At 41.4% G+C, this 23,525-nt stretch overlaps 2 protein-coding genes across 2 annotated transcripts in view; both read right to left on the reverse strand.

The window, feature by feature from the left end:
• LOC118938521 overlaps positions 1-23,525 on the reverse strand; it is a 75,501-nt gene that overhangs the window by 38,404 nt on the left and 13,572 nt on the right. The window lies entirely within an intron of this gene.
• Positions 8,075-23,525, reverse strand: part of LOC110494997 — a 46,708-nt gene continuing 31,257 nt past the window's right edge. The window contains exons 8-19 of the mRNA XM_036942568.1: positions 17,283-17,615; positions 15,910-16,152; positions 15,596-15,697; positions 15,287-15,505; positions 14,842-15,174; positions 14,489-14,743; positions 13,556-13,831; positions 13,096-13,359; positions 12,774-12,864; positions 12,557-12,611; positions 12,226-12,461; positions 8,075-8,630 (exon numbers count right to left, since the gene is read on the reverse strand). Of these exons, the coding sequence (XP_036798463.1) occupies positions 8,549-8,630; positions 12,226-12,461; positions 12,557-12,611; positions 12,774-12,864; positions 13,096-13,359; positions 13,556-13,831; positions 14,489-14,743; positions 14,842-15,174; positions 15,287-15,505; positions 15,596-15,697; positions 15,910-16,152; positions 17,283-17,615 (2,489 nt within the window). The 3' untranslated portion in view covers positions 8,075-8,548. The remainder of the gene's footprint in view (positions 8,631-12,225; positions 12,462-12,556; positions 12,612-12,773; positions 12,865-13,095; positions 13,360-13,555; positions 13,832-14,488; positions 14,744-14,841; positions 15,175-15,286; positions 15,506-15,595; positions 15,698-15,909; positions 16,153-17,282; positions 17,616-23,525) is intronic.

Raw genomic sequence — 23,525 nt, forward strand, 5'->3', positions numbered from 1 at the left:
GTACAGGATATATCTCTCAATCAAATGTTCAAAAAAAGTATCCACTATAATCTACCACTGTCTGAGCCCTTAAAATAACATGCAAACCTCTCCACCACAGTCTACTGCTCTCAGAACCCTCACAAGAACATGCAAACCTCTCCACCACAGTCTACTACTCTCAGAACCCTCACAAGAACATGCAAACCTCTCCACCACAGTCTACTGCTCTCAGAACCCTCACAAGAACATGCAAACCTCTCCACCACAGTCTACTGCTCTCAGAACCCTCACAAGAACATGCAAACCTCTCCACCACAGCCTACTACTCTCAGAACCCTCACAAGAACATGCAAACCTCTCCACCACAGTCTACTACTCTCAGAACCCTCACAAGAACATGCAAACCTCTCCACCACAGTCTACTACTCTCAGAACCCTCACAAGAACATGCAAACCTCTCCACCACAGTCTACTACTCTCAGAACCCTCACAAGAACATGCAAAAGTCTGATACATGAAACCACATACAGTATATCTCCCAATCAGATTCATATGCAAAAATACATCTACAGAGTAAACTGTACATAACTGAAAAACAAAAACAACATCATTTCCTATAGCATCGCCATGCTCATAACAGAGGATTATGGTTCATGGCTATAGACAAATAATAAATTATACATATTTTAAGATATTGTCAAGCATACTTACAGAGTGAAGGGGAGAGAGGTCTTGTAATGAACTATCTGTCAGTCTGAGGAAACAGACACTGACTGTGAGGTATGAGGTCTGTGGTTGAAGTTGTGAAAGACCATAGAGTTGGATAAAAGGCACACTAGCTACAAAGGCTGTTTAAGCATGGGCATAACATTGTTTGCATCCTTTCAGTTTGTTTATCGACTGTCATTAAAATCATGGAGGTTGAAGAAGAAGAAATGTACTACTTTAAAATAGAGAGAGCCGTCAGTTGAGCTGCCGGTATTGTCACAGAACCCATCATGAAAAGATGCAAAGCCGTGCCCTCTATCCAACTCTATGTCAGGGACCAAGATGCTGATTCAGAGAGAGCTTCCTTCCTCATTCACACAACGCTGTGTTCAAGAGCATCAAAACTGTGACGTGTGACGGGTAAATTCTGACTGACTGACTGATCTACAAATCGGATTGCATGATAAATAATTACCTTAGATTACTCGTAGGTCAGTCAGTCTGGACTCGCCTTTAAAGTTGGCTGCAATGTCGAACGCGGCCACATTTACATGCTTGACAGCCATTATGTCATACAATATTATAATAACTGTGGAATACGTTTAAAACCTTTTTCTTATTTTAAGAATGACAGGCTAAACTGTAATATTAAAAAAAAAACATTTTGAATGAATTGTCTTAAACTTTGAGCTTATTTACAACATAATGCATAAATTACACTGAATCATACTTTATCTAAAGTAGGTAGAAATTCATAATTTTACGTAAAAAAAAGTGTGATTACGGTGTTAATATTCCTTCTCCTTAATACCATTGCTCAATAATGTCTGACAGCAATACAAGTACATCATTTCAACACATGAAGATAAACTTGGTCCGAGACTACACATTAAAAAGCTGTTGGCAATGTTATCAGTATCAGTCACTGAGAAAAGCACATTATGTATTAAAAAAATATCTAAATGGCAAAACCGCACAGAAAAAGAGCAGAAGCATAATATATTTATCATCAATTTACATAATTATCAATACAAGGAAAGTTAATGCAACTGAACAACTGAACTCAAATGTTAAAACTATGGAAAACGTTCTGGATATGGTAACAATATGATAGTATGAGAATAAAGGTGTGAGGCCTAGCTTTGTTTTGATGCTGTAGCTCTTCAGTCCAAGTTCTGTTTTAGTTCTCTTCAGTCCAGGTTCTGTGCTGGTTCTCTTCAGTCCAGGTTCTGTGGTGGTTCTTTTCAGTCCAGGTTTTGTTTTGGTTATCTTCAATTCAATTTCGGTTGTGGTTTTGTTCAGTCCAGGATCTCTTCAGTTCTCATAATTGGAGGGTTGAGGATGTCACGACTCCCGCTGAAGACGGTCCCTCTCCTTGTTCGGGCTACACGGCGGTCGACGTCACCGGTCTTCTAGCCATCGCCGGTCCACCTTTCATTTTCCATTTGTTTTGTCTTGTTTTCCCGCACACCTGGTTTACATCCCCTCATTACTCTAAGTGTATATTATCTTCTGTTCCCCCCCATGTCTGTGTGTGGTATTGTTGGTTGGTTATGTGTGTGACGCTACAGGCTGGTTGTGCGAGGGGTATTGTTGTGCCCGTGGTTCTGTATTTTGTACCATATTGTGTATTTGTGTGCTATCGCTTTTTTCCCTTGGGCCGGAGTGTTGAGACGCAGTCGCGTCCGGCTGTTTTTCCTCTGCCTGAATAAAGTGTGCCTGTTCACTCATCTCTGCTATCCTGCATCTGATTTCCTTTCGACCAGTTGCACCCACTGTGACAGAATACCACACCCAGACATGAGGGGAAGAGAGGATTATATCCACATAGAGTAATGAGGGGATGTAAACCAGGAGTGTGGGAAAACAAGACAAAACAAATGTACCCGTGGTTCTGTATTTTGTACCTTTTGTGTATTTGTGCGCTATTGCTTTTTTCCCTTGGGCCGGAGTGTTGAGATGCAGTTGCTTCCGACTGTTTTTCCTCTGCCTGAATTGAGAAATGCTTGTTCTTCCAGCAGTCCGTCTCCTTCCTAGGGTGACCTTATTTCAGCCGTGCGTAATTGGCCGACTCCCACCACGGTAAAGGAGGTGCAGCGGTTTCTAGGGTTTCCAATTACTACCGGAGGTTTATCTGTGGTTTTGGTCAGGTAGCGACTCCCATTACCTCACTGCTGAAATGGGTATGTTTGCAGTGGTTGGCTGAGGCGGACAGGGCTTTTGGTCACCTAAGGGCTCTGTTTACCTCGGCTCCCATGCTGGCCCATCCAGATCCCTCTTTGGCGTTCACAGTGGAGGTGGACGAGTCCGAGGCTGGTATAGGAGCCGTGCTCTCTCAGCGCTCGGGTACACCACCTAAGCTCCGCCCCTGTGCCTTCCTCTCGAGGAAGCTCAGCCCGGCGGAGCAAAACTATGATGTGGGGTACTGGGAGTTGTTGGCTGTTGTCAAGGCGTTGCAGGCGTGGAGACAATGGCTTGAGGGGGCTAAACACCCTTTTCAAATCTGGACGGACCACCGCACCATGGAGTTCATCCGGGCAGCGAGGAGACTGAATCCTCGTCAGGCAAGGTGGACCATGCTTTTACCCGTTTTGTTTTCACCCTTTCCTACAGACCAGGTTCCCAGAATGTGAAGGCAGACACACTGTCCCGGCTGTATGACACAGAGGAGCGGCCCATGGATCCTACCCCCATACTCCTGGCCTCCTGCCTGGTGGCGCCGGTAGTATGGAATCTGGACGCGGACATTGAACAGGCATTACGTGCATAGCCCGCTCCCCTCCAGTGTCCCGCTGGGCGTCTGTACATTCCGTCTGCTGTCCGTGACCGGTTGATCTACTGGGCCCACACATCACCCTCCTCTGGTCATCCAGGCATCGGTCAGACGGTGCGCTGTTTGAGTGGGAAGTACTGGTGGCCTACCTTGGCCAATGACGTAAGGGTTTATGTTTCCTGCTGCTCGGTGTGCACCCAGTATAAGGCTCCTAGGCAACTGCCCAGAGGTAAGCTACACCCCTTACCCGTTCCACAACGGCAATGGTCGCACCTGTCGGTCGATTTCATCACCAATCTCCCCTCCTCACAGGGAAACACCACAATCCTGGTCGTTGTGGATCCTGCCATCTCCTCCTTCTGCCCAGTCTTCCTACGGCCCTACAGACTGCGGAGGCCTTGTTAAGCGTCAGCTGGAGTGGTGGAATCGCGCTCTCTGGAGGGCTGAATCACGCTTCAGCAGGCCTAATCGCTCAACATCAGTCGCCAAACTCACGAATGCTGTTGTGGTTGAATGGAAGCAAGTCCCTGCAGAAATGTTCCAGCATTTATTGGAAATCCTTCCCAGAAGATTGGAGGCTGTTATAGCAGCAAAGGGGGGACCAACTCCATATTAATGCCCATGATTTTGGAATGAAATGTTCTGTGAGCAGGTGTCCACATACTTTTGTTCATGTTGTGTATATACACTGAGTGTTCAAAACATTAAGGACACCTTCCTAATAATGAGTTGCACCCCCCACTTTTGCCCTCAGAACAGCCTCAGTTTGTCAGGGCCTGGACTTACAAGGTGCCGAAAGCATTCCACAGGGATGCTGGCCCATGTTGACTCCAATGCTTCCCACAGTTGTCCTTTGGGTGGTGGACCATTCTTGATACACACAGCGCTTGATGGGTGGCTACTTTCAAGAATCTCAAATATTAAATATATTTTGATTTGTTTAACACTTTTTTGGTTACTACATGATTCCATATGTGTTAGTCTTCACTATTATTCTACAATGTAAAACTAGTACAAATAAAGAAAAACCCTGGAATGAGTAAGTGTGTCCAAACTTTTGAATGGTACTGTATATAGTGTATAATGTGTATATGTATGGTGTATTATATATATACAGGGCACATTTGAAAAAGAGACCTAGTTCTCAATATGTACTCCATGTTAAAATAAAGGTTAAATAAAATAAACAAACGTTATTTGGGTATGAGTATGATAAAAGGTACCTCTCCATGGGATCTCCATTCTCCCTTCTAACCCTCTATGTCCCCAAAGAGAGACACCTACCTTGGAAGGTCAGTGAACAGTTAGGGGGTCAAGAGCCACGCCATGTTGGAGACCATAGCACTCATTCTATATGACATCCCATTCTCACTAAACAATGATGTGTTTTATTCTCACTAAACATGGATGTATTATATTCTCTAACTACTAGTTGGACAAAATGGTGGACTGTTATTCTTTGAAGAACAAAAGCCTTTAAACCATCAATAATCTCACTGCTTGGTCTGAATTTGTTGACTGTGAGATGTATTATTATCAATCATAGAACATTCCAGAATGTTCCATCTCTCAGTGTTCTGGAATGGAATGCCCTCGCTGACTGAATTACCCTCCACACTCCAAACATCCATGTTATGTCATATTGTGTCTGTGTTTTAGAAATGACAATGAATAATATTTTTAGTTGTGTGTCTAGGTGCTGGATATTTTTTGTTTAACCTTTATTTAACTAGGCATGTCAGTTTAGAACAAATTCTTACTTTCAATGACAGCCTAGGAACAGTGGGTTAACTGCCTTGTCAGGGGTAGAACGTCAGATTTTTATCTTGTCAGCTCAGGGATTTGATCTTTCAACCTCTCGGTTACTTGTCCAATGCTCTAACCACTAGGCTACCTGCCGCCTATTGCTCCTTCTGAAAGTGTCTGTATATTTTGTGCATTCATGATGAAGGTGATGAAGGTGAATTAACCACTATTGCTCTCCAAACCAATGTACATGTCTTATTTGTAGTTACTGTATGTACTGGACAGTAGAAGAGGTGTGATTTTGAAAGCTTTCCATTTTGTCTCCATTGAAGATAATGTTATGACAAGGTGAAAACAATGACGATGAAGTTTATTCATTAAAGTCACACTTCACACACCAGCTTAAAACAACAACATTTGATAAAAGCGATAAGAAACCTTGCATCAAGCAGAACTCTTTCCTGGACATAAAAACTAAAAAATATACCGAACTTATACTACGTGTATCATCTAATAGTACCATGTGAAGTAAAACAATATAATAGAAGCAGATATAATGACGTTCTGGTTCTAAGCTTCATACAGCATATAGTCTCACAAGTCTGATGATTGTTTCAGAAATATAACATACAAACATATATAGTTATATAGAATACAACTGGACCTTGAGGTTGTCTACTTCAGAAATATAACATACAAACATATATAGTTATATAGAATACAACTGGACCTTGAGGTTGTCTACTTCAGAAATATAACATACAAACATATATAGTTATATAGAATACAACTGGACCTTGAGGTTGTCTACTTCAGAAATATAACATACAAACATATATAGTTATATAGAATACAACTGGACCTTGAGGTTGTCTACTTCAGAAATATAACATACAAACATATATAGTTATATAGAATACAACTGGACCTTGAGGTTGTCTACTTCAGAAATATAACATACAAACATATATAGTTATATAGAATACAACTGGACCTTGAGGTTGTCTACTTCAGAAATATAACATATAATCATATATAGTTATATAGAATACAACTGGACCTTGAGGTTGTCTACTTCAGAAATATAACATATAAACATATATAGTTATATAGAATACAACTGGACCTTGAGGTTGTCTACTTCAGAAATATAACATACAAACATATATAGTTATATAGAATACAACTGGACCTTGAGGTTGCCTACTTCAGAAATATAACATATAATCATATATAGTTATATAGAATACAACTGGACCTTGAGGTTGTCTACTTCAGAAATATAACATATAATCATATATAGTTATATAGAATACAACTGGACCTTGAGGTTGTCTACTTCAGAAATATAACATATAAACATATATAGTTATATAGAATACAACTGGACCTTGAGGTTGTCTACTTCAGAAATATAACATACAAACATATATAGTTATATAGAATACAACTGGACCTTGAGGTTGCCTACTTCAGAAATATAACATACAAACATATATAGTTATATAGAATACAACTGGACCTTGAGGTTGTCTACTTCAGAAATATAACATACAAACATATATAGTTATATAGAATACAACTGGACCTTGAGGTTGTCTACTTCAGAAATATAACATATAAACATATATAGTTATATAGAATACAACTGGACCTTGAGGTTGTCTACTTCAGAAATATAACATACAAACATATATAGTTATATAGAATACAACTGGACCTTGAGGTTGTCTACTTCAGAAATATAACATACAAACATATATAGTTATATAAGATACTGTAATCAGAAATGTTTACAATTAAAAAATAAATGTTAAGGTCCTACTTATTCATCATAGTTTAAAAGGCAAAACTGACCCTAGATCCGAACTCCTACTCTAAGTGTGAATAGAGTAGTTCTGTGTGGCCCAGTTTGTACAGCATGGTACATGGGTTCAATTCCTGCTTGTCACGCCCTGACCATAGAGAGCCCTTGGTTCTCTGTGGTGTTGTAGGTCAGGGCGTGACTAGGGGGTGTTCTAGTCTTTTAATGTATATGTTGGTGCTCTTAGTATGATTCCAAATTAGAGGCAGCTGATGTTTGTTGTCTCTAATTGGGGATCATACTTAAGGGTTCCCTGTTTCCACCTGCATTGTGGGATATTGTTTTGTGTGAGTGCATTCAGCACCACGTAGTTCACAGTCGTTGTATGTTTCTTGTTTTTGGTTTAAGTTTCACTGTAAATAAATATGTGGAACCCAACTCACGCTGCGCCTTGGACCGTCCATTTTAACGAGCGTGACACTGCTGGGAGTACACATACCATACATGTATTTGAACATGACTGTAATGACTGAGTGAATTTGGATAAAAGTGTCTGCTGGATGGAAAATATTATTACATACTATTATAAACTGGGTGGTTTGGGTCCTAGATGCTGATTGGCTGAAACAGCATTTCAGAAGTGTATACTGTATATCAGACAATATACCACGGGTATGATGCAAAAATACTTGTTTACTGTTCAATTTATTTTGGTAACCAGTTTATAATAGCAATAAGGTACCTCAGGGGATTGCAGTATATGGTCAATATGCCACGGCATATTCACTCAAGAACAGCCCTTAGCCGTGGTACAGTATATTGTCCATATACCACAAACCCCTGAAGTTTGTTATTGCTATTATAAACTTAAGCAATAAGGCCTGAGGAGGTGTGGTATATGGCCAATATACCATGGCTAAGGGCTGTTCTTATGCACAACGCAACACTGAGTACTTGGATACAGCCCTTAGCCGTGGTATATTGGCCACATACCACAAACCCCTGATACAAGGTTTTATTTATATTTATATTTATACAAGGTTTTTGTCAAACTTGTTCTGTTCAGGTCTTCTTGTTTCTGGGTTTGTTGTGTTCAGATCTTCCTGGTTCTGGGTTTGTGGTTCTGGGCCTTTGTGTTCAGGTCTTCTTGGTTCTGGGTTTGTTGTGTTCATGTCTTCTTGTTTCTGGGTTTGTTGTGTTCAGGTCTTCTTGGTTCTGGTTTTGTTGTGTTCAGTTCTTCCTGGTTCTGGGTTTGTGGTTCTGGGCCTTTGTGTTCAGGTCTTCTTGGTTCTGGGTTTGTTGTGTTCAGGGCTTCTTGGTTCTGGGTTTGTTGTGTTCAGGTCTTCTTGGTTCTGGGTTTGTTGTGTTCAGTTCTTCCTGGTTCTGGGTTTGTGGTTCTGGGCCTTTGTGTTCAGGTCTTCTTGGTTCTGGGTTTGTTATGTTCAAGTCTTCTTGGTTCTGGGTTTGTTGTGTTCAGGTCTTCTTGGTTCTGGGTTTGTTGTGTTCAGGTCTTCTTGTTTCTGGGTTTGTTGTGTTCAGGTCTTCTTGGTTCTGGGTTTGTTGACTGTACTGTAGATCTCAGAGGCATCCACCTCAGCTGCTTGTGCTGCTGCTGGTCTGAGGAGAGAGAAACAGAAATGAAACAAAGGAACCCAATACCCTTTATAGTGCACTACGTTTGATCAGGGCCTATAGGGCTCGGTCAAAAGTAGTGCACTAAATAGTGAATAGAGTGCCATTTGGAACTCATCACTCCCTCATTATAGTCATGTCATGGTAATTGTCTTGAGATGTCCATTGTTGGGTTGGTAGATAAAGGAAATGACATCACTAGTAGTCACTAGGGGTCAACTGTTTTGCGTATTGATGACAGTTCCTACAATAAGCAGCAGCATATGAATGACCTTAATGCAGAATATGGTCACAGGGGGGCAGCAGTGAGGTGGTTACATTTCACAGCAGTTTATTGCAGATCCTCGTCCTGTTTATGGTGTTGAGGCATGAATTACCTTAATGCAGAATATGCATTATTGATGACATCATCATTTTCTACTCCTCCAATGAGCACATGTCCGTAACTACATATGAGGACACCTGATGTTTGTTTTGAAAATAATAATAATAGCCTAATACATATACTGTACACAATAAAGAAAATGTATTATGAATAAATGAAAATTAAGAAATGAACATCTAAATATTGCTCCCAGTGTTGTTCAAAGCTTATTTTCTTGATCTGACTAATCGCTCCTGCCTCTTTGCGAACGAGAGGAATCATGAACTGTGATTTGTTCATTATGTTTGCCCCCGGATCTTCCTCCCTGATTTGCCTTTTCAGCAGCACATTCACCGTTCTTTCAAACAGCTAATTCCCCTTCTCGCTGAATAGGCCGAGGGAGACGTGAAACTAAATACCCCAACCAGCAGATAGCTCTGCTGACAATCTGTTTGCGAGATGCCGAACGATCTCTCAACTCCTGCCGCTTCTACAGACATCCACCAAACAAAAACATCACTCTCGGAAAATGAGTGCACAAACTGGTAAGTAGTCGCTCATAGACATGTCAGTCAGGTCGGGGGCATAGCTGCCAGCTGACATTTCTATTGCAGTAACATTGAAGGGGTCTGGTTAATATTACTTACACGGAACCCAAACCAGCTTCGCGCCATCGTGCGCTATCGTGCATACATTTATTTTGCCCCCCCACACCAAACGCGATCACGACACGCAGGTTAAAATATCAAAACAAACTCTGAACAAATTACATTCATTTGGGGACAGGTCGAAAAGCATCAAACATGGATGGCAATTTAGCTAGTTAGCTTGCACTTGCTAGCTAATTTGTCCCATTTAGCTAGCTTGCTGTTGCTAGCTAATTTGTCCTGGGATATAAACATTGTGTTGTTATTTTGCCTGAAATGCACAAGGTCCTCTACTCCGACAATTAATCCACACATAAACGGCCAACTGAATCGTTTCTAGTCATCTCTCCACCCTCCAGGGTTTTTTATCTTTGAACTTAAATGGTGATCACATCTAAACTTTCATAGGATTACCACGACGACCGGCAAAACAGTTAGTCTTTCAATCACCCACGTGGGTATAACCAATGAGATGGCACGTGGGTACCTGCTTCTATAAACCAATGAGGAAATGTGAGAGGCAGGACTTTCAGCGTGATCTGCGTCAGAAATAGAAAGGACTTCTATTTTAGCCCTTGGCATGGCAGACGCTCCTTGGCGCGAGGGAGCAGTGTGGGTGCTATAATTTAATAACATGGATTTCTAAATGTATTTTGTGGCGCTCGCACGCACGACATGTCCGGTCTGGTAAGCATGTTAGCCAGCTAGAAGGATGAAGTAAGCCGCTTACGTTAAAAGGAGCCAACCTCAGCAGGAGTAAACCATACACTACTAAGTCCTTTACAGAGAACAGGCTACTGAGACAGACAGTGATGTGGGGCTCAGTGGAGAGGCTGAGGTGCAGGTAGAAGTAGAGGAGACAGAGAGAGAGAGGAAGCAAGCAGAGAGAGAGGTTTTTACAGTGGTTCCCAAACTTGGGGTCGGGGCCCCATGTGGGGTGCCCTGAGAAAATCTGTACTAATCTAATCAAACACTTAAAAATATATATATGTTTCAATATAAACATCTTCACAGGACCTATCTTCCCTATAGTTCTACATTATAATACTATCAACATGTAAACAATACAGTGCTAGAAATGTAATATGTTTTTATTTCTTCTCTGATTAGTGTGTCAGTGTGAATCATTTCCCATATTTCCTCCCTTTCAGGTGTATAACATTACAACTGAATAGCTAATAGGTTATGTGTTTGTAGATGGACTGAGGTGAATTAACCTACAGCAGCCAAGGTGATAATGGACTGAGGTGAGATAAACCTCAGCAGCCAAGGTGATAATGGACTGAGGTGAGATAACCCTCAGCAGCCAAGGTGATAATGGACTGAGGTGAGATAACCCTCAGCAGCCAAGGTGATAATGGACTGAGGTGAGATAACCCTCAGCAGCCAAGGTGATAATGGACTGAGGTGAGATAACCCTCAGCAGCCAAGGTGATAATGGACTGAGGTGAGATAAACCTCAGCAGCCAAGGTGATAATGGACTGAGGTGAGATAACCCTCAGCAGCCAAGGTGATAATGGACTGAGGTGAGATAACCCTCAGCAGCCAAGGTGATAATGGACTGAGGTGAGATAACCCTCAGCAGCCAAGGTGATAATGGACTGAGGTGAGATAACCCTCAGCAGCCAAGGTGATAATGGACTGAGGTGAGATAACCCTCAACAGCCAAGGTGATAATGACTGAGGTGAAATAACCCTCAGCAGCCAAGGTGATAATGAACTGAGGTGAGATAACCCTCAGCAGCCAATGTGATAATGGACTGAGGTGAGATAACCCTCAGCAGCCAAGGTGATAATGACTGAGGTGAAATAACCCTCAGCAGCCAAGGTGATAATGGACTGAGGTGAGTTAACCCTCAGCAGCCAAGGTGATAATGGACTGAGGTGAGATAACCCTCAGCAGCCAAGGTGATAATGGACTGAGGTGAGACAACCCTCAGCAGCCAAGGTGATAATGGACTGAGCTGAAATAACCCTCAGCAGCCAAGGTGATAATGGACTGAGCTGAAATAACCCTCAGCAGCCAAGGTGATAATGGACTGAGGTGAGATAACCCTCAGCAGCCAAGGTGATAATGGCTGAGGTGAGATAACCCTCAGCAGCCAAGGTGATAATGGCTGAGGTGAAATAACCCTCAGTAGCCAAGGTGATAATGGCTGAGGTGAGATAACCCTCAGCAGCCAAGGTGATAATGGCTGAGGTGAGATAACCCTCAGCAGCCAAGGTGATAATGGACTGAGGTGAGATAACCCTCAGCAGCCAAGGTGATAATGGCTGAGGTGAAATGACCCTCAGCAGCCAAGGTGATAATGGACTGAGGTGAGATAAACCTCAGCAGCCAAGGTGATAATGTCTGGGGTGATTTTTGCTTGTTTTTTTCTGTTTTCCAAATACCATTTAAAAGTGTTTTAATTGTGTAGAAATGCAGTAAATGAGATTCAACTTTCCACCCCCCACCCCACCTCCCCATCCAGATTTGGTTGTAAACAAGCAAACTTATCCTTTAATGCTGTGTGTTCCCAATGTTCTAGTATTGACTATGTTGTTGTAATGGCTGAATGTGCTCACTGGGTGGCAGAACAGGGGAGGTTGAATTTCACAGCAGCGTAGTGGACATCCTCATCCTGTTTCTGGGGCTGAGGCACTTGGACGGTGGAGTACAGAGGCACTTCCTGTTTTTTGGAGTGAGAGAAGTGGACGCTGGCATAGTGAACATCATCCTGGTCGTATGTGGACTCTGTCTGTGCTGCAGTAGGGGTCATGGCCATGTTTGAGATGTTGTCATACACTGGACTAGAGTCTCCCTGATGGAGAGAAAGAACAGACAACATGAGGAGTAGAAATGTTCCACAAAGAATACACAGTCATCACAGTCACCTTCTGATTCCAACAGACTCACCTGTCCATCATCTGCTGTGTCTCTTGTGTTGGAGGTGGATGTGGAGTTCTTCTTCCTGTTTTGTACATGAATGAATGTATGAAGATATCAATCATTCAATTAATAAATTAAGTTACTTTTATTTATTTTTATTTAACTAGGCAAGTCAGTTAAGAACAAATTCAAATTTACAATGACTAAAGTGAAATTATATAAAAAAATATGCAATCTCACTCACCTGAACCACATGAGTCCAGAGAGACAGAGGATGAGAACCAGAACAACAACAATGATTCCTACAGCTGCAGTCACAACTGATATTTGTTTCCCTACAATAAAATATGGATGATATGAGGACATGGCATGTTCTTATAATCTAAAATCGAACACATTACAGAATATCAACACAATAGGTGTTAATACTTTGGAATCTTATAAAACTTGTGACATCATAAGCCAACACATAATTAGAAACCAAAGTGTAATCAGTCAAAACACAATGATTAAGATCAGCTTGAAACATGTAGTTCTGTATTGAAGTATTGAAGATGTAACTTTACCTGCTACAATGATCATCAGAGCTGTAGAGTTCATAGATCCTCTTCCATTCTGGGCCTCACAGTAATATTCTCCTCTGTCCTCAGAGATGATGTTAGTGATGCTGTAACTCTGTCCTGATGCTTTTGGTGAGGTTACGTTCTTCTTGTACCAGGTGTATTTGTCCACAGGTGGGTTGGCATCACTGCTGCAGGTCAGAGTCACTGAACTGCCCTCCACTATTTCACCAGAGGGACTGACTGACACTGAGATGTTCTGTGGAGCGTCTGGTAAAGCAGAATATGTCAGAGGGTCAGGACTGTAGTATACTACCTCACCAGAATTCGTCAGAGGGTTATAAAGGTGCAATTACAACTTCACATGACATATCAAAATCTGTGAAGCCAGACTATCAAAAATAAGAATCATCTTATACAAAACATTAACAGGAACACATGTGATACTGAGCTGTACTTTACTCACATTTCACATCAATGTTGATTGACTCAGACCTCCCCGTCTTAATCCCATTCCAGGCCTCACAGCAGTACTCTCCAGTGACTGAGGACTTGATTTGATTGAAGACAAGATGTGGTCCTGTGATCCCATAGGAGAACTGATAGTGACCACCATTCTTCTTGTACCAGGTGTAACTCTGCACAGGTGGGTTGGCATCACTGCTGCAGGTCAGAGTCATTGAACTGCCCTCCACTATGTCACCAGAGGGACTGACTGACACTGAGGTGTTCTTTGGGCCATCTGGTGTTGAAGATGACAGAGCAAATAAGAACTCATATACCATGTAAGGAAGCAAGAGATGATGTAAATTAGTAGAGATTAGTATATTACACTGACATGTAGAACCATGTATTACAGAGATGATGTAAATTAGTATAGATTAGTATATTACACTGAAATGTAGAACCATGTATTACAGAGATGATGTAAATTAGTATAGATTAGTATATTACACTGACATGTAGAACCATGTATTACAGAGATGATGTAAATTAGTAGAGATTAGTATATTACACTGAAATGTAGAACCATGTATTACAGAGATGATGTAAATTAGTATAGATTAGTATATTACACTGACATGTAGAACCATGTATTACAGAAATGATGTAAATTAGTGTAGATTAGTATATTACAATGACATATAGAACCATGCATTACAGAGATTATGTAAAATAGTATAGATTAGTATATTACACTGACATGTAGAACCATGTATTAGAGAGATGATGTAAATTAGTAGAGATTAGTATATTACACTGACATGTAGAACCATGTATTACAGAAATGATGTAAATTAGTAGAGATTAGTATATTACACTGAAATGTAGAACCATGTATTACAGAGATGATATCAATGACTTTCACTGTAGATATATCAACACCCCATGTACTCACATCTGACAGTGAGAGTCTCTTCTGGAGAGAGGATTCTCTCTAAGCCTTCTACAGCACAGGAGTAGTTCCCTGCATCCTCACTGCTGACTGGGTCTAGGATCAGGCTGTTATAACTGGTGATTGGTTTGGTCAGACTTTGTCCGTTCTTGTACCAGATGTAGGTGGGGTTGAGACCGATTGTACATTGGGTTCTACATCTCAGTGTGACTCTCTCCCCCTCTGACACAGACATAGGATCCATCTCCAACAGGATATCTAAGAGGAAACATCAGTCATATTTGACTCCAGACTGGCTTGTCATGTGATTAGACTTGTCCTATTACAGTAACAACTGACTGTAGGTGAAGTATTACCTGTGACAGTCAACATCACACCAGGAAGGCCAGAAAATCTCCTGTCGTATGTTGTTATTAATCTGAATTTGTATTCAGCCGAGTCCTTCTCTGTCAGGTGTGTTATTGTCATGGTGTGGTGGTTCTCTGTGTTCCTATTGTACTCCACACGACCTGCAGACTCTGGATATGACCTGAGATCTACAGGGTGTTTCTTTGTAAACCAGAATGAACCTTGTTCTATATAACAAGTGGGATGAGTGTAAGAGCAGGATATGTTCACTGTGGAGCCCTTCAAGACACAGATTCTCCTCTTGGTGTAAGTCACACTCCAGCGGTTGTGACCCTGAACACCTGAAAATACATTAAATAGTTTTGTTCAGATATACATTGAAGTTGGAAAGTTGCCTTACTTTGTTATAAAGAAAGGTTAGCTACAAATTATCCCAATAGAATCCAGACTCACACACTGCAGGAGAGCGGAGATCCTCATGGCCTTTAACAGCACAGGAGTAACTCTCTGTTTCAGAACTCCAGACAGAGTGTTGTTGGGAAGTGAGCCAAGCAAGAGACTGTCCGTTCTGGTACCAGATGTAGGTGGGGTTATCAGTCAGAGTACAGGTAGTGCTACAGGTCAGTGTCCTCTTCCCTGTCTTTGTGTCAGGAGTCACCTTCACCTGCAGGTCTGAATGAGAGTATATAAAAACACACTTCCTGGTTTCCTTCTGTAGTTGACAAAATTACTCTACCAGACTTAAAGATAACACAGTCTAACCTGTGGGATATATGGCAGTGCAAGGCAGGTCCACTGATGGTATCAAGGAACAAATGCTTCTACTGGTGTAGGTCACCCTAAAGCAGCTCAGAGAAGAAGTATCTGGAACAAATGATGAAGCACATGATGATGATGATGTTGACGGTGATGGTGAAGATGGTGATGATATTAGCTTATTTGTATGATTCTCAGTATGACTAACATGTTAGATAGTAATGAGCTATAGTTACTTATAAGCAATCTGAATTGACTGAAAATATCAAGTCTGTTTACCATAAGAGAGGAAATCTCTGGAGGTAAATCACAACACTCACCCACTGTGACTTCAGGAGAGCTGAGTTTGTCATGGCCTCTTAAGGCACAGGAGTAGCTGTCAGAACTTCCTCTACTGACTGAGTAATGATACTGGGGAGAGGAGTCAGAAAATAGCTCTTCTCCATTCTTGTACCAGATGTAGGTGGGGTTGGGGATTTCAGTCAGAGTACAGGTGGTGCTACATGTCAGTATAACCCATGATCCTTCTGTCACTGTGCCAGGAGTCACCTTCACCTGCAGGTCTGAATGAAGAGAGAATAACAACATAAAAAAACAAACCTCATCATTTCAACCTACTACAACTAGAGATAAAGTAGTGACAGTATATCATAATGTTCTGTAAGTGTAGTATTACCAGTATATCATAATGTTCTGTAAGTGTAGTATTACCAGTATATATCATAATGTTCTGTAAGTGTAGTATTACCAGTATATCATAATGATCTGTAAGTGTAGTATTACCAGTATATCATAATGTTCTGTAAGTGTAGTATTACCAGTATATCATAATGTTCTGTAAGTGTAGTATTACCAGTATATCATAATGTTCTGTAAGTGTAGTATTACCAGTATATCATCATGTTCTGTAAGTGTAGTATTACCAGTATATCATAATGTTCTGTAAGTGTAGTATTACCAGTATATCATAATGTTCTGTAAGTGTAGTATTACCAGTATATCATAATGTTCTGTAAGTGTAGTATTACCAGTATATCATCATGTTCTGTAAGTGTAGTATTACCAGTATATCATAATGTTCTGTAAGTGTAGTATTACCAGTATATCATAATGTTCTGTAAGTGTAGTATTACCAGTATATCATAATGTTCTGTAAGTGTAGTATTACCAGTATATCATCATGTTCTGTAAGTGTAGTATTACCAGTATATCATAATGTTCTGTAAGTGTAGTATTACCTGTATATCATAATGTTCTGTAAGTGTAGTATTACCAGTATATCATCATGTTATGTAAGTGTAGTATTACCAGTATATCATAATGTTCTGTAAGTGTAGTATTACCAGTATATCATAATGTTATGTAAGTGTAGTATTACCAGAATATCATCATGTCCTGTAAGTGTAGTATTACCAGTATATCATAATGTTCTGTAAGTGTAGTATTACCAGTATATCATCATGTTCTGTAAGTGTAGTATTACCAGTATATCATAATGTTCTGTAAGTGTAGTATTACCAGTATATCATCATGTTCTGTAAGTGTAGTATTACCAGTATATCATCATGTTCTGGAAGTGTAGTATTACCAGTATATCATAATGTTCTGTAAGTGTAGTATTACCAGTATATCATAATGTTCTGTAAGTGTAGTATTACCAGTATATCATAATGTTCTGTAAGTGTAGTATTACCTGTGACAGTCAGAGTTGTTCCTGGGAAACTATGACCCCAGTCAAAGTTGTATGTTTTAAAAGTGAAGCGATACTCAGCTGAGTCCTCCTCTCTCAGATCTGTGATTCTCAGGGTGAAGGGACCTCTGTATGTTCCAGTGTACACCACACGACCTGCATACCCTGGGTCTCTGGTTAGGTCTTCAGGGGTCGACTTATCACTTCTAAACCAGAATGATGATGTGGTGTTATAAAAACCAACATAAGTACAGGATATGTCCACTGTTGACTCCTTCAGGGCACAGATTCTCCTCTTGGTGTAAGTCACTCTGTTGCAGCTCTGACCCTGAACACCTGAAACACAGTGACATAACAAGAGGTCAACTAGATTGTATTCTCAGTTCTATCTAGAAATGCTAAAAGTTCTCAAGTTCTCATAGTGAAATCAAAACACACACAGGTTAAACAGTATTACAATATGAATGAAATAAACACTCACACACTGCAGGAGAGTGAAGATCCTCATGGTCTTTTACAGCACAGGAGTAACTGTCTACAGCATTAGGGTAGACTGAGTAGGGTAAAGTGTTCTCAGTTACAACCTGTCCGTTCTTGTACCAGATGTAAGTGGGGTTACCAGTCAGAGGACAGCTGGTGGTGCTACAGGTCAGTGTCTTCCATGTTGACATCCGTGAATAAGGAGTCACCTTCACCTGCAGGTCTGGAGTAGACAACATCAACTTGAATCCCCTGTTGTCTAGTGTCGTCACATGATGCAATACATTTACCCTGAAGAAGGTGATGATGAAACGTTGGTGTATTTTAAGCAACAAATGACTGGGAGGTTATACATATGGATTGTGACTCTCTTTGTTGTTACAGCTTCCAGATTATTCTCCATTAGTCAGCACCTCGACACTAAATCATTTTATATGGGTGTGCACCAGCTCATTATTTTATTAGATTAATACAAATCAAGACCATTTCTAGACCTAAAGGGTTAATGAAGATTAAACAGAACATCAGACAATAGAATGTTACCTGTAACAGACAGAGTGACTCCAGGACTGCCAGTATATAGAATATTACCTGTTACAGACAGAGTGACTCCAGGACTGCCAGTATATAGAATGTTACCTGTAACAGACAGAGTGACTCCAGGACTGCCAGTATATAGAATGTTACCTGTAACAGACAGAGTGACTCCAGGACTGCCAGTATATAGAATATTACCTGTTAAAGACAGAGTGACTCCAGGACTGCCAGTATATAGAATGTTACCTGTTACAGACAGACTGACTCCAGGACTGCCAGTATATAGAATGTTACCTGAAAAGACAGAGTGACTCCAGGACTGCCAGTATATAGAATGTTACCTGTAACAGACAAAGTGACTCCAGGACTGCCAGTATATAGAATGTTACCTGTAACAGACATAGTGACTCCAGGACTGCCAGTATATAGAATGTTACCTGTAACAGACAGAGTGACTCCAGGACTGCCAGTATATAGAATGTTACCTGTTACAGACAGAGTGACTCCAGGACTAACAGGATATAGAATGTTACATGTTACAGACAGAGTGACTCCAGGACTGCCAGCATATAGAATGTTACCTGTGACAGACAGAGTGACTCCAGGACTGCCAGTATATAGAATGTTACCTGTGACAGACAGAGTGACTCCAGGACTGCCAGCATATAGAATGTTACCTGTAACAGACAGAGTGACTCCAGGACTGCCAGTATATAGAATGTTACCTGTGACAGACAGAGTGACTCCAGGACTGCCAGCATATAGAATGTTACCTGTAACAGACAGAGTGACTCCAGGACTGCCAGTATATAGAATGTTACCTGTAACAGACAGAGTGACTCCAGGACTGCCAGTATATAGAATGTTACCTGTAACAGACATAGTGACTCCAGGACTGCCAGTATATAGAATGTTACCTGTAACAGACAGAGTGACTCCAGGACTGCCAGTATATAGAATGTTACCTGTTACAGACAGAGTGACTCCAGGACTAACAGGATATAGAATGTTACATGTTACAGACAGAGTGACTCCAGGACTGCCAGTATATAGAATGTTACCTGTAACAGACAGAGTGACTCCAGGACTGCCAGTATATAGAATGTTACCTGTGACAGACAGAGTGACTCCAGGACTGCCAGCATATAGAATGTTACCTGTAACAGACAGAGTGACTCCAGGACTGCCAGTATATAGAATGTTACCTGTAACAGACAGAGTGACTCCAGGACTGCCAGTATATAGAATGTTACCTGTAACAGACAGAGTGACTCCAGGACTGCCAGTATATAGAATGTTACCTGTAACAGACAGAGTGACTCCAGGACTGCCAGTATATAGAATGTTACCTGTTACAGACAGAGTGACTCCAGGACTGCCAGTATATAGAATGTTACCTGTAACAGACAGAGTGACTCCAGGACTGCCAGTATATAGAATGTTACCTGTTACAGACAGAGTGACTCCAGGACTGCCAGTATATAGAATGTTACCTGTTAAAGACAGAGTGACTCCAGGACTGCCAGTATATAGAATGTTACCTGTAACAGACAGAGTGACTCCAGGACTGCCAGTATATAGAATGTCACCTGTAACAGACAGAGTGACTCCAGGACTTCCAGTATATAGAATGTTACCTGTTAAAGACAGAGTGACTCCAGGACTGCCAGTATATAGAATGTTACCTGTTAAAGACAGAGTGACTCCAGGACTGCCAGTATATAGAATGTTACCTGTAACAGACAGAGTGACTCCAGGACTGCCAGTATATAGAATGTTACCTGTTAAAGACAGAGTGACTCCAGGACTGCCAGTATATAGAATGTTACCTGTAACAGACAGAGTGACTCCAGGACTGCCAGTATATAGAATGTTACCTGTAACAGACAGAGTGACTCCAGGACTGCCAGTATATAGAATGTTACCTGTAACAGACAGAGTGACTCCAGGACTGCCAGTATATAGAATGTTACCTGTTACAGACAGAGTGACTCCAGGACTGCCAGTATATAGAATGTTACCTGTAACAGACAGAGTGACTCCAGGACTGCCAGTATATAGAATGTTACCTGTTAAAGACAGAGTGACTCCAGGACTGCCAGTATATAGAATGTTACCTGTTAAAGACAGAGTGACTCCAGGACTGCCAGTATATAGAATGTTACCTGTAACAGACAGAGTGACTCCAGGACTGCCAGTATGTAGAATGTTACCTGTTAAAGACAGAGTGACTCCAGGACTGCCAGTATATAGAATGTTACCTGTAACAGACAGAGTGACTCCAGGACTGCCAGTATATAGAATGTTACCTGTAACAGACAGAGTGACTCCAGGACTGCCAGTATATAGAATATTACCTGTAACAGACAGAGTGACTCCAGGACTGCCAGTATATAGAATGTTACCTGTTAAAGACAGAGTGACTCCAGGACTGCCAGTATATAGAATGTTACCTGTTACAGACAGAGTGACTCCAGGACTAACAGGATATAGAATGTTACCTGTAACAGACAGAGTGACTCCAGGACTGCCAGTATATAGAATATTACCTGTAACAGACAGAGTGACTCCAGGACTGCCAGTATATAGAATGTTACCTGTGACAGACAGAGTGACTCCAGGACTGCCAGTATATAGAATGTTACCTGTTACAGACAGAGTGACTCCAGGACTGCCAGTATATAGAATGTTACCTGTTACAGACAGAGTGACTCCAGGACTGGCAGTATATAGAATGTTACCTGTGACAGACAGAGTGACTCCAGGACTGCCAGTATATAGAATGTTACCTGTTACAGACAGAGTGACTCCAGGACTGCCAGTATATAGAATGTTACCTGTTAAAGACAGAGTGACTCCAGGACTAACAGGATATAGAATGTTACCTGTTACAGACAGAGTGACTCCAGGACTGCCAGTATATAGAATGTTACCTGTTACAGACAGAGTGACTCCAGGACTGCCAGTATATAGAATGTTACCTGTTACAGACAGAGTGACTCCAGGACTGGCAGTATATAGAATGTTACCTGTGACAGACAGAGTGACTCCAGGACTGCCAGTATATAGAATGTTACCTGTGACAGACAGAGTGACTCCAGGACTGCCAGTATATAGAATGTTACCTGTTACAGACAGAGTGACTCCAGGACTGCCAGTATATAGAATGTTACCTGTGACAGACAGAGTGACTCCAGGACTGCCAGTATATAGAATGTTACCTGTTACAGACAGAGTGACTCCAGGACTAACAGGATATAGAATGTTACCTGTAACAGACAGAGTGACTCCAGGACTGCCAGTATATAGAATATTACCTGTAACAGACAGAGTGACTCCAGGACTGCCAGTATATAGAATGTTACCTGTGACAGACAGAGTGACTCCAGGACTGCCAGTATATAGAATGTTACCTGTTACAGACAGAGTGACTCCAGGACTGCCAGTATATAGAATGTTACCTGTTACAGACAGAGTGACTCCAGGACTGGCAGTATATAGAATGTTACCTGTGACAGACAGAGTGACTCCAGGACTGCCAGTATATAGAATGTTACCTGTTACAGACAGAGTGACTCCAGGACTGCCAGTATATAGAATGTTACCTGTTAAAGACAGAGTGACTCCAGGACTAACAGGATATAGAATGTTACCTGTTACAGACAGAGTGACTCCAGGACTGCCAGTATATAGAATGTTACCTGTTACAGACAGAGTGACTCCAGGACTGCCAGTATATAGAATGTTACCTGTTACAGACAGAGTGACTCCAGGACTGGCAGTATATAGAATGTTACCTGTGACAGACAGAGTGACTCCAGGACTGCCAGTATATAGAATGTTACCTGTGACAGACAGAGTGACTCCAGGACTGCCAGTATATAGAATGTTACCTGTTACAGACAGAGTGACTCCAGGACTGCCAGTATATAGAATGTTACCTGTGACAGACAGAGTGACTCCAGGACTGCCAGTATATAGAATGTTACCTGTTACAGACAGAGTGACTCCAGGACTGCCAGTATGTAGAATGTTAACTGTTACAGACAGAGTGACTCCAGGACTGCCAGTATATAGAATGTTACCTGTTAAAGACAGAGTGACTCCAGGACTGCCAGGATATAGAATGTTACCTGTAACAGACAGAGTGACTCCAGGACTGCCAGTATATAGAATGTTACCTGTAACAGACAGAGTGACTCCAGGACTGCCAGTATATAGAATGTTACCTGTTAAAGACAGAGTGACTCCAGGACTGCCAGGATATAGAATCTTACCTGTAACAGACAGAGTGACTCCAGGACTGCCAGTATATAGAATGTTACCTGTTAAAGACAGAGTGACTCCAGGACTGCCAGGATATAGAATGTTACCTGTAACAGACAGAGTGACTCCAGGACTGCCAGTATATAGAATGTTACCTGTGACAGACAGAGTGACTCCAGGACTGCCAGTATATAGAATGTTACCTGTAACAGACAGAGTGACTCCAGGACTGCCAGTATATAGAATGTTACCTGTTACAGACAAAGTGACTCCAGGACTGCCAGTATATAGAATGTTACCTGTAACAGACAGAGTGACTCCAGGACTGCCAGTATATAGAATGTTACCTGTTACAGACAAAGTGACTCCAGGACTGCCAGTATATAGAATGTTACCTGTAACAGACAGAGTGACTCCAGGACTGCCAGTATATAGAATGTTACCTGTAACAGACAGAGTGACTCCAGGACTGCCAGTATATAGAATGTTACCTGTTAAAGACAGAGTGACTCCAGGACTGCCAGTATATAGAATGTTACCTGTAACAGACAGAGTGACTCCAGGACTGCCAGTATATAGAATGTTACCTGTTAAAGACAGAGTGACTCCAGGACTGCCAGTATATAGAATGTTACCTGTAACAGACAGAGTGACTCCAGGACTGCCAGTATATAGAATGTTACCTGTGACAGACAGAGTGACTCCAGGACTGCCAGTATATAGAATGTTACCTGTGACAGACAGAGTGACTCCAGGACTGCCAGTATATAGAATGTTACCTGTAACAGACAGAGTGACTCCAGGACTAACAGGATATAGAATGTTACCTGTTAAAGACAGAGTGACTCCAGGACTGCCAGTATATAGAATGTTACCTGTTACAGACAGACTGACTCCAGGACTGCCAGTATATAGAATGTTACCTGTTACAGACAGACTGACTCCAGGACTGCCAGTATATAG

Source organism: Oncorhynchus mykiss, chromosome 13, assembly GCF_013265735.2.
Source record: "Oncorhynchus mykiss isolate Arlee chromosome 13, USDA_OmykA_1.1, whole genome shotgun sequence".
Classification (NCBI taxonomy): domain Eukaryota; kingdom Metazoa; phylum Chordata; class Actinopteri; order Salmoniformes; family Salmonidae; genus Oncorhynchus; species Oncorhynchus mykiss.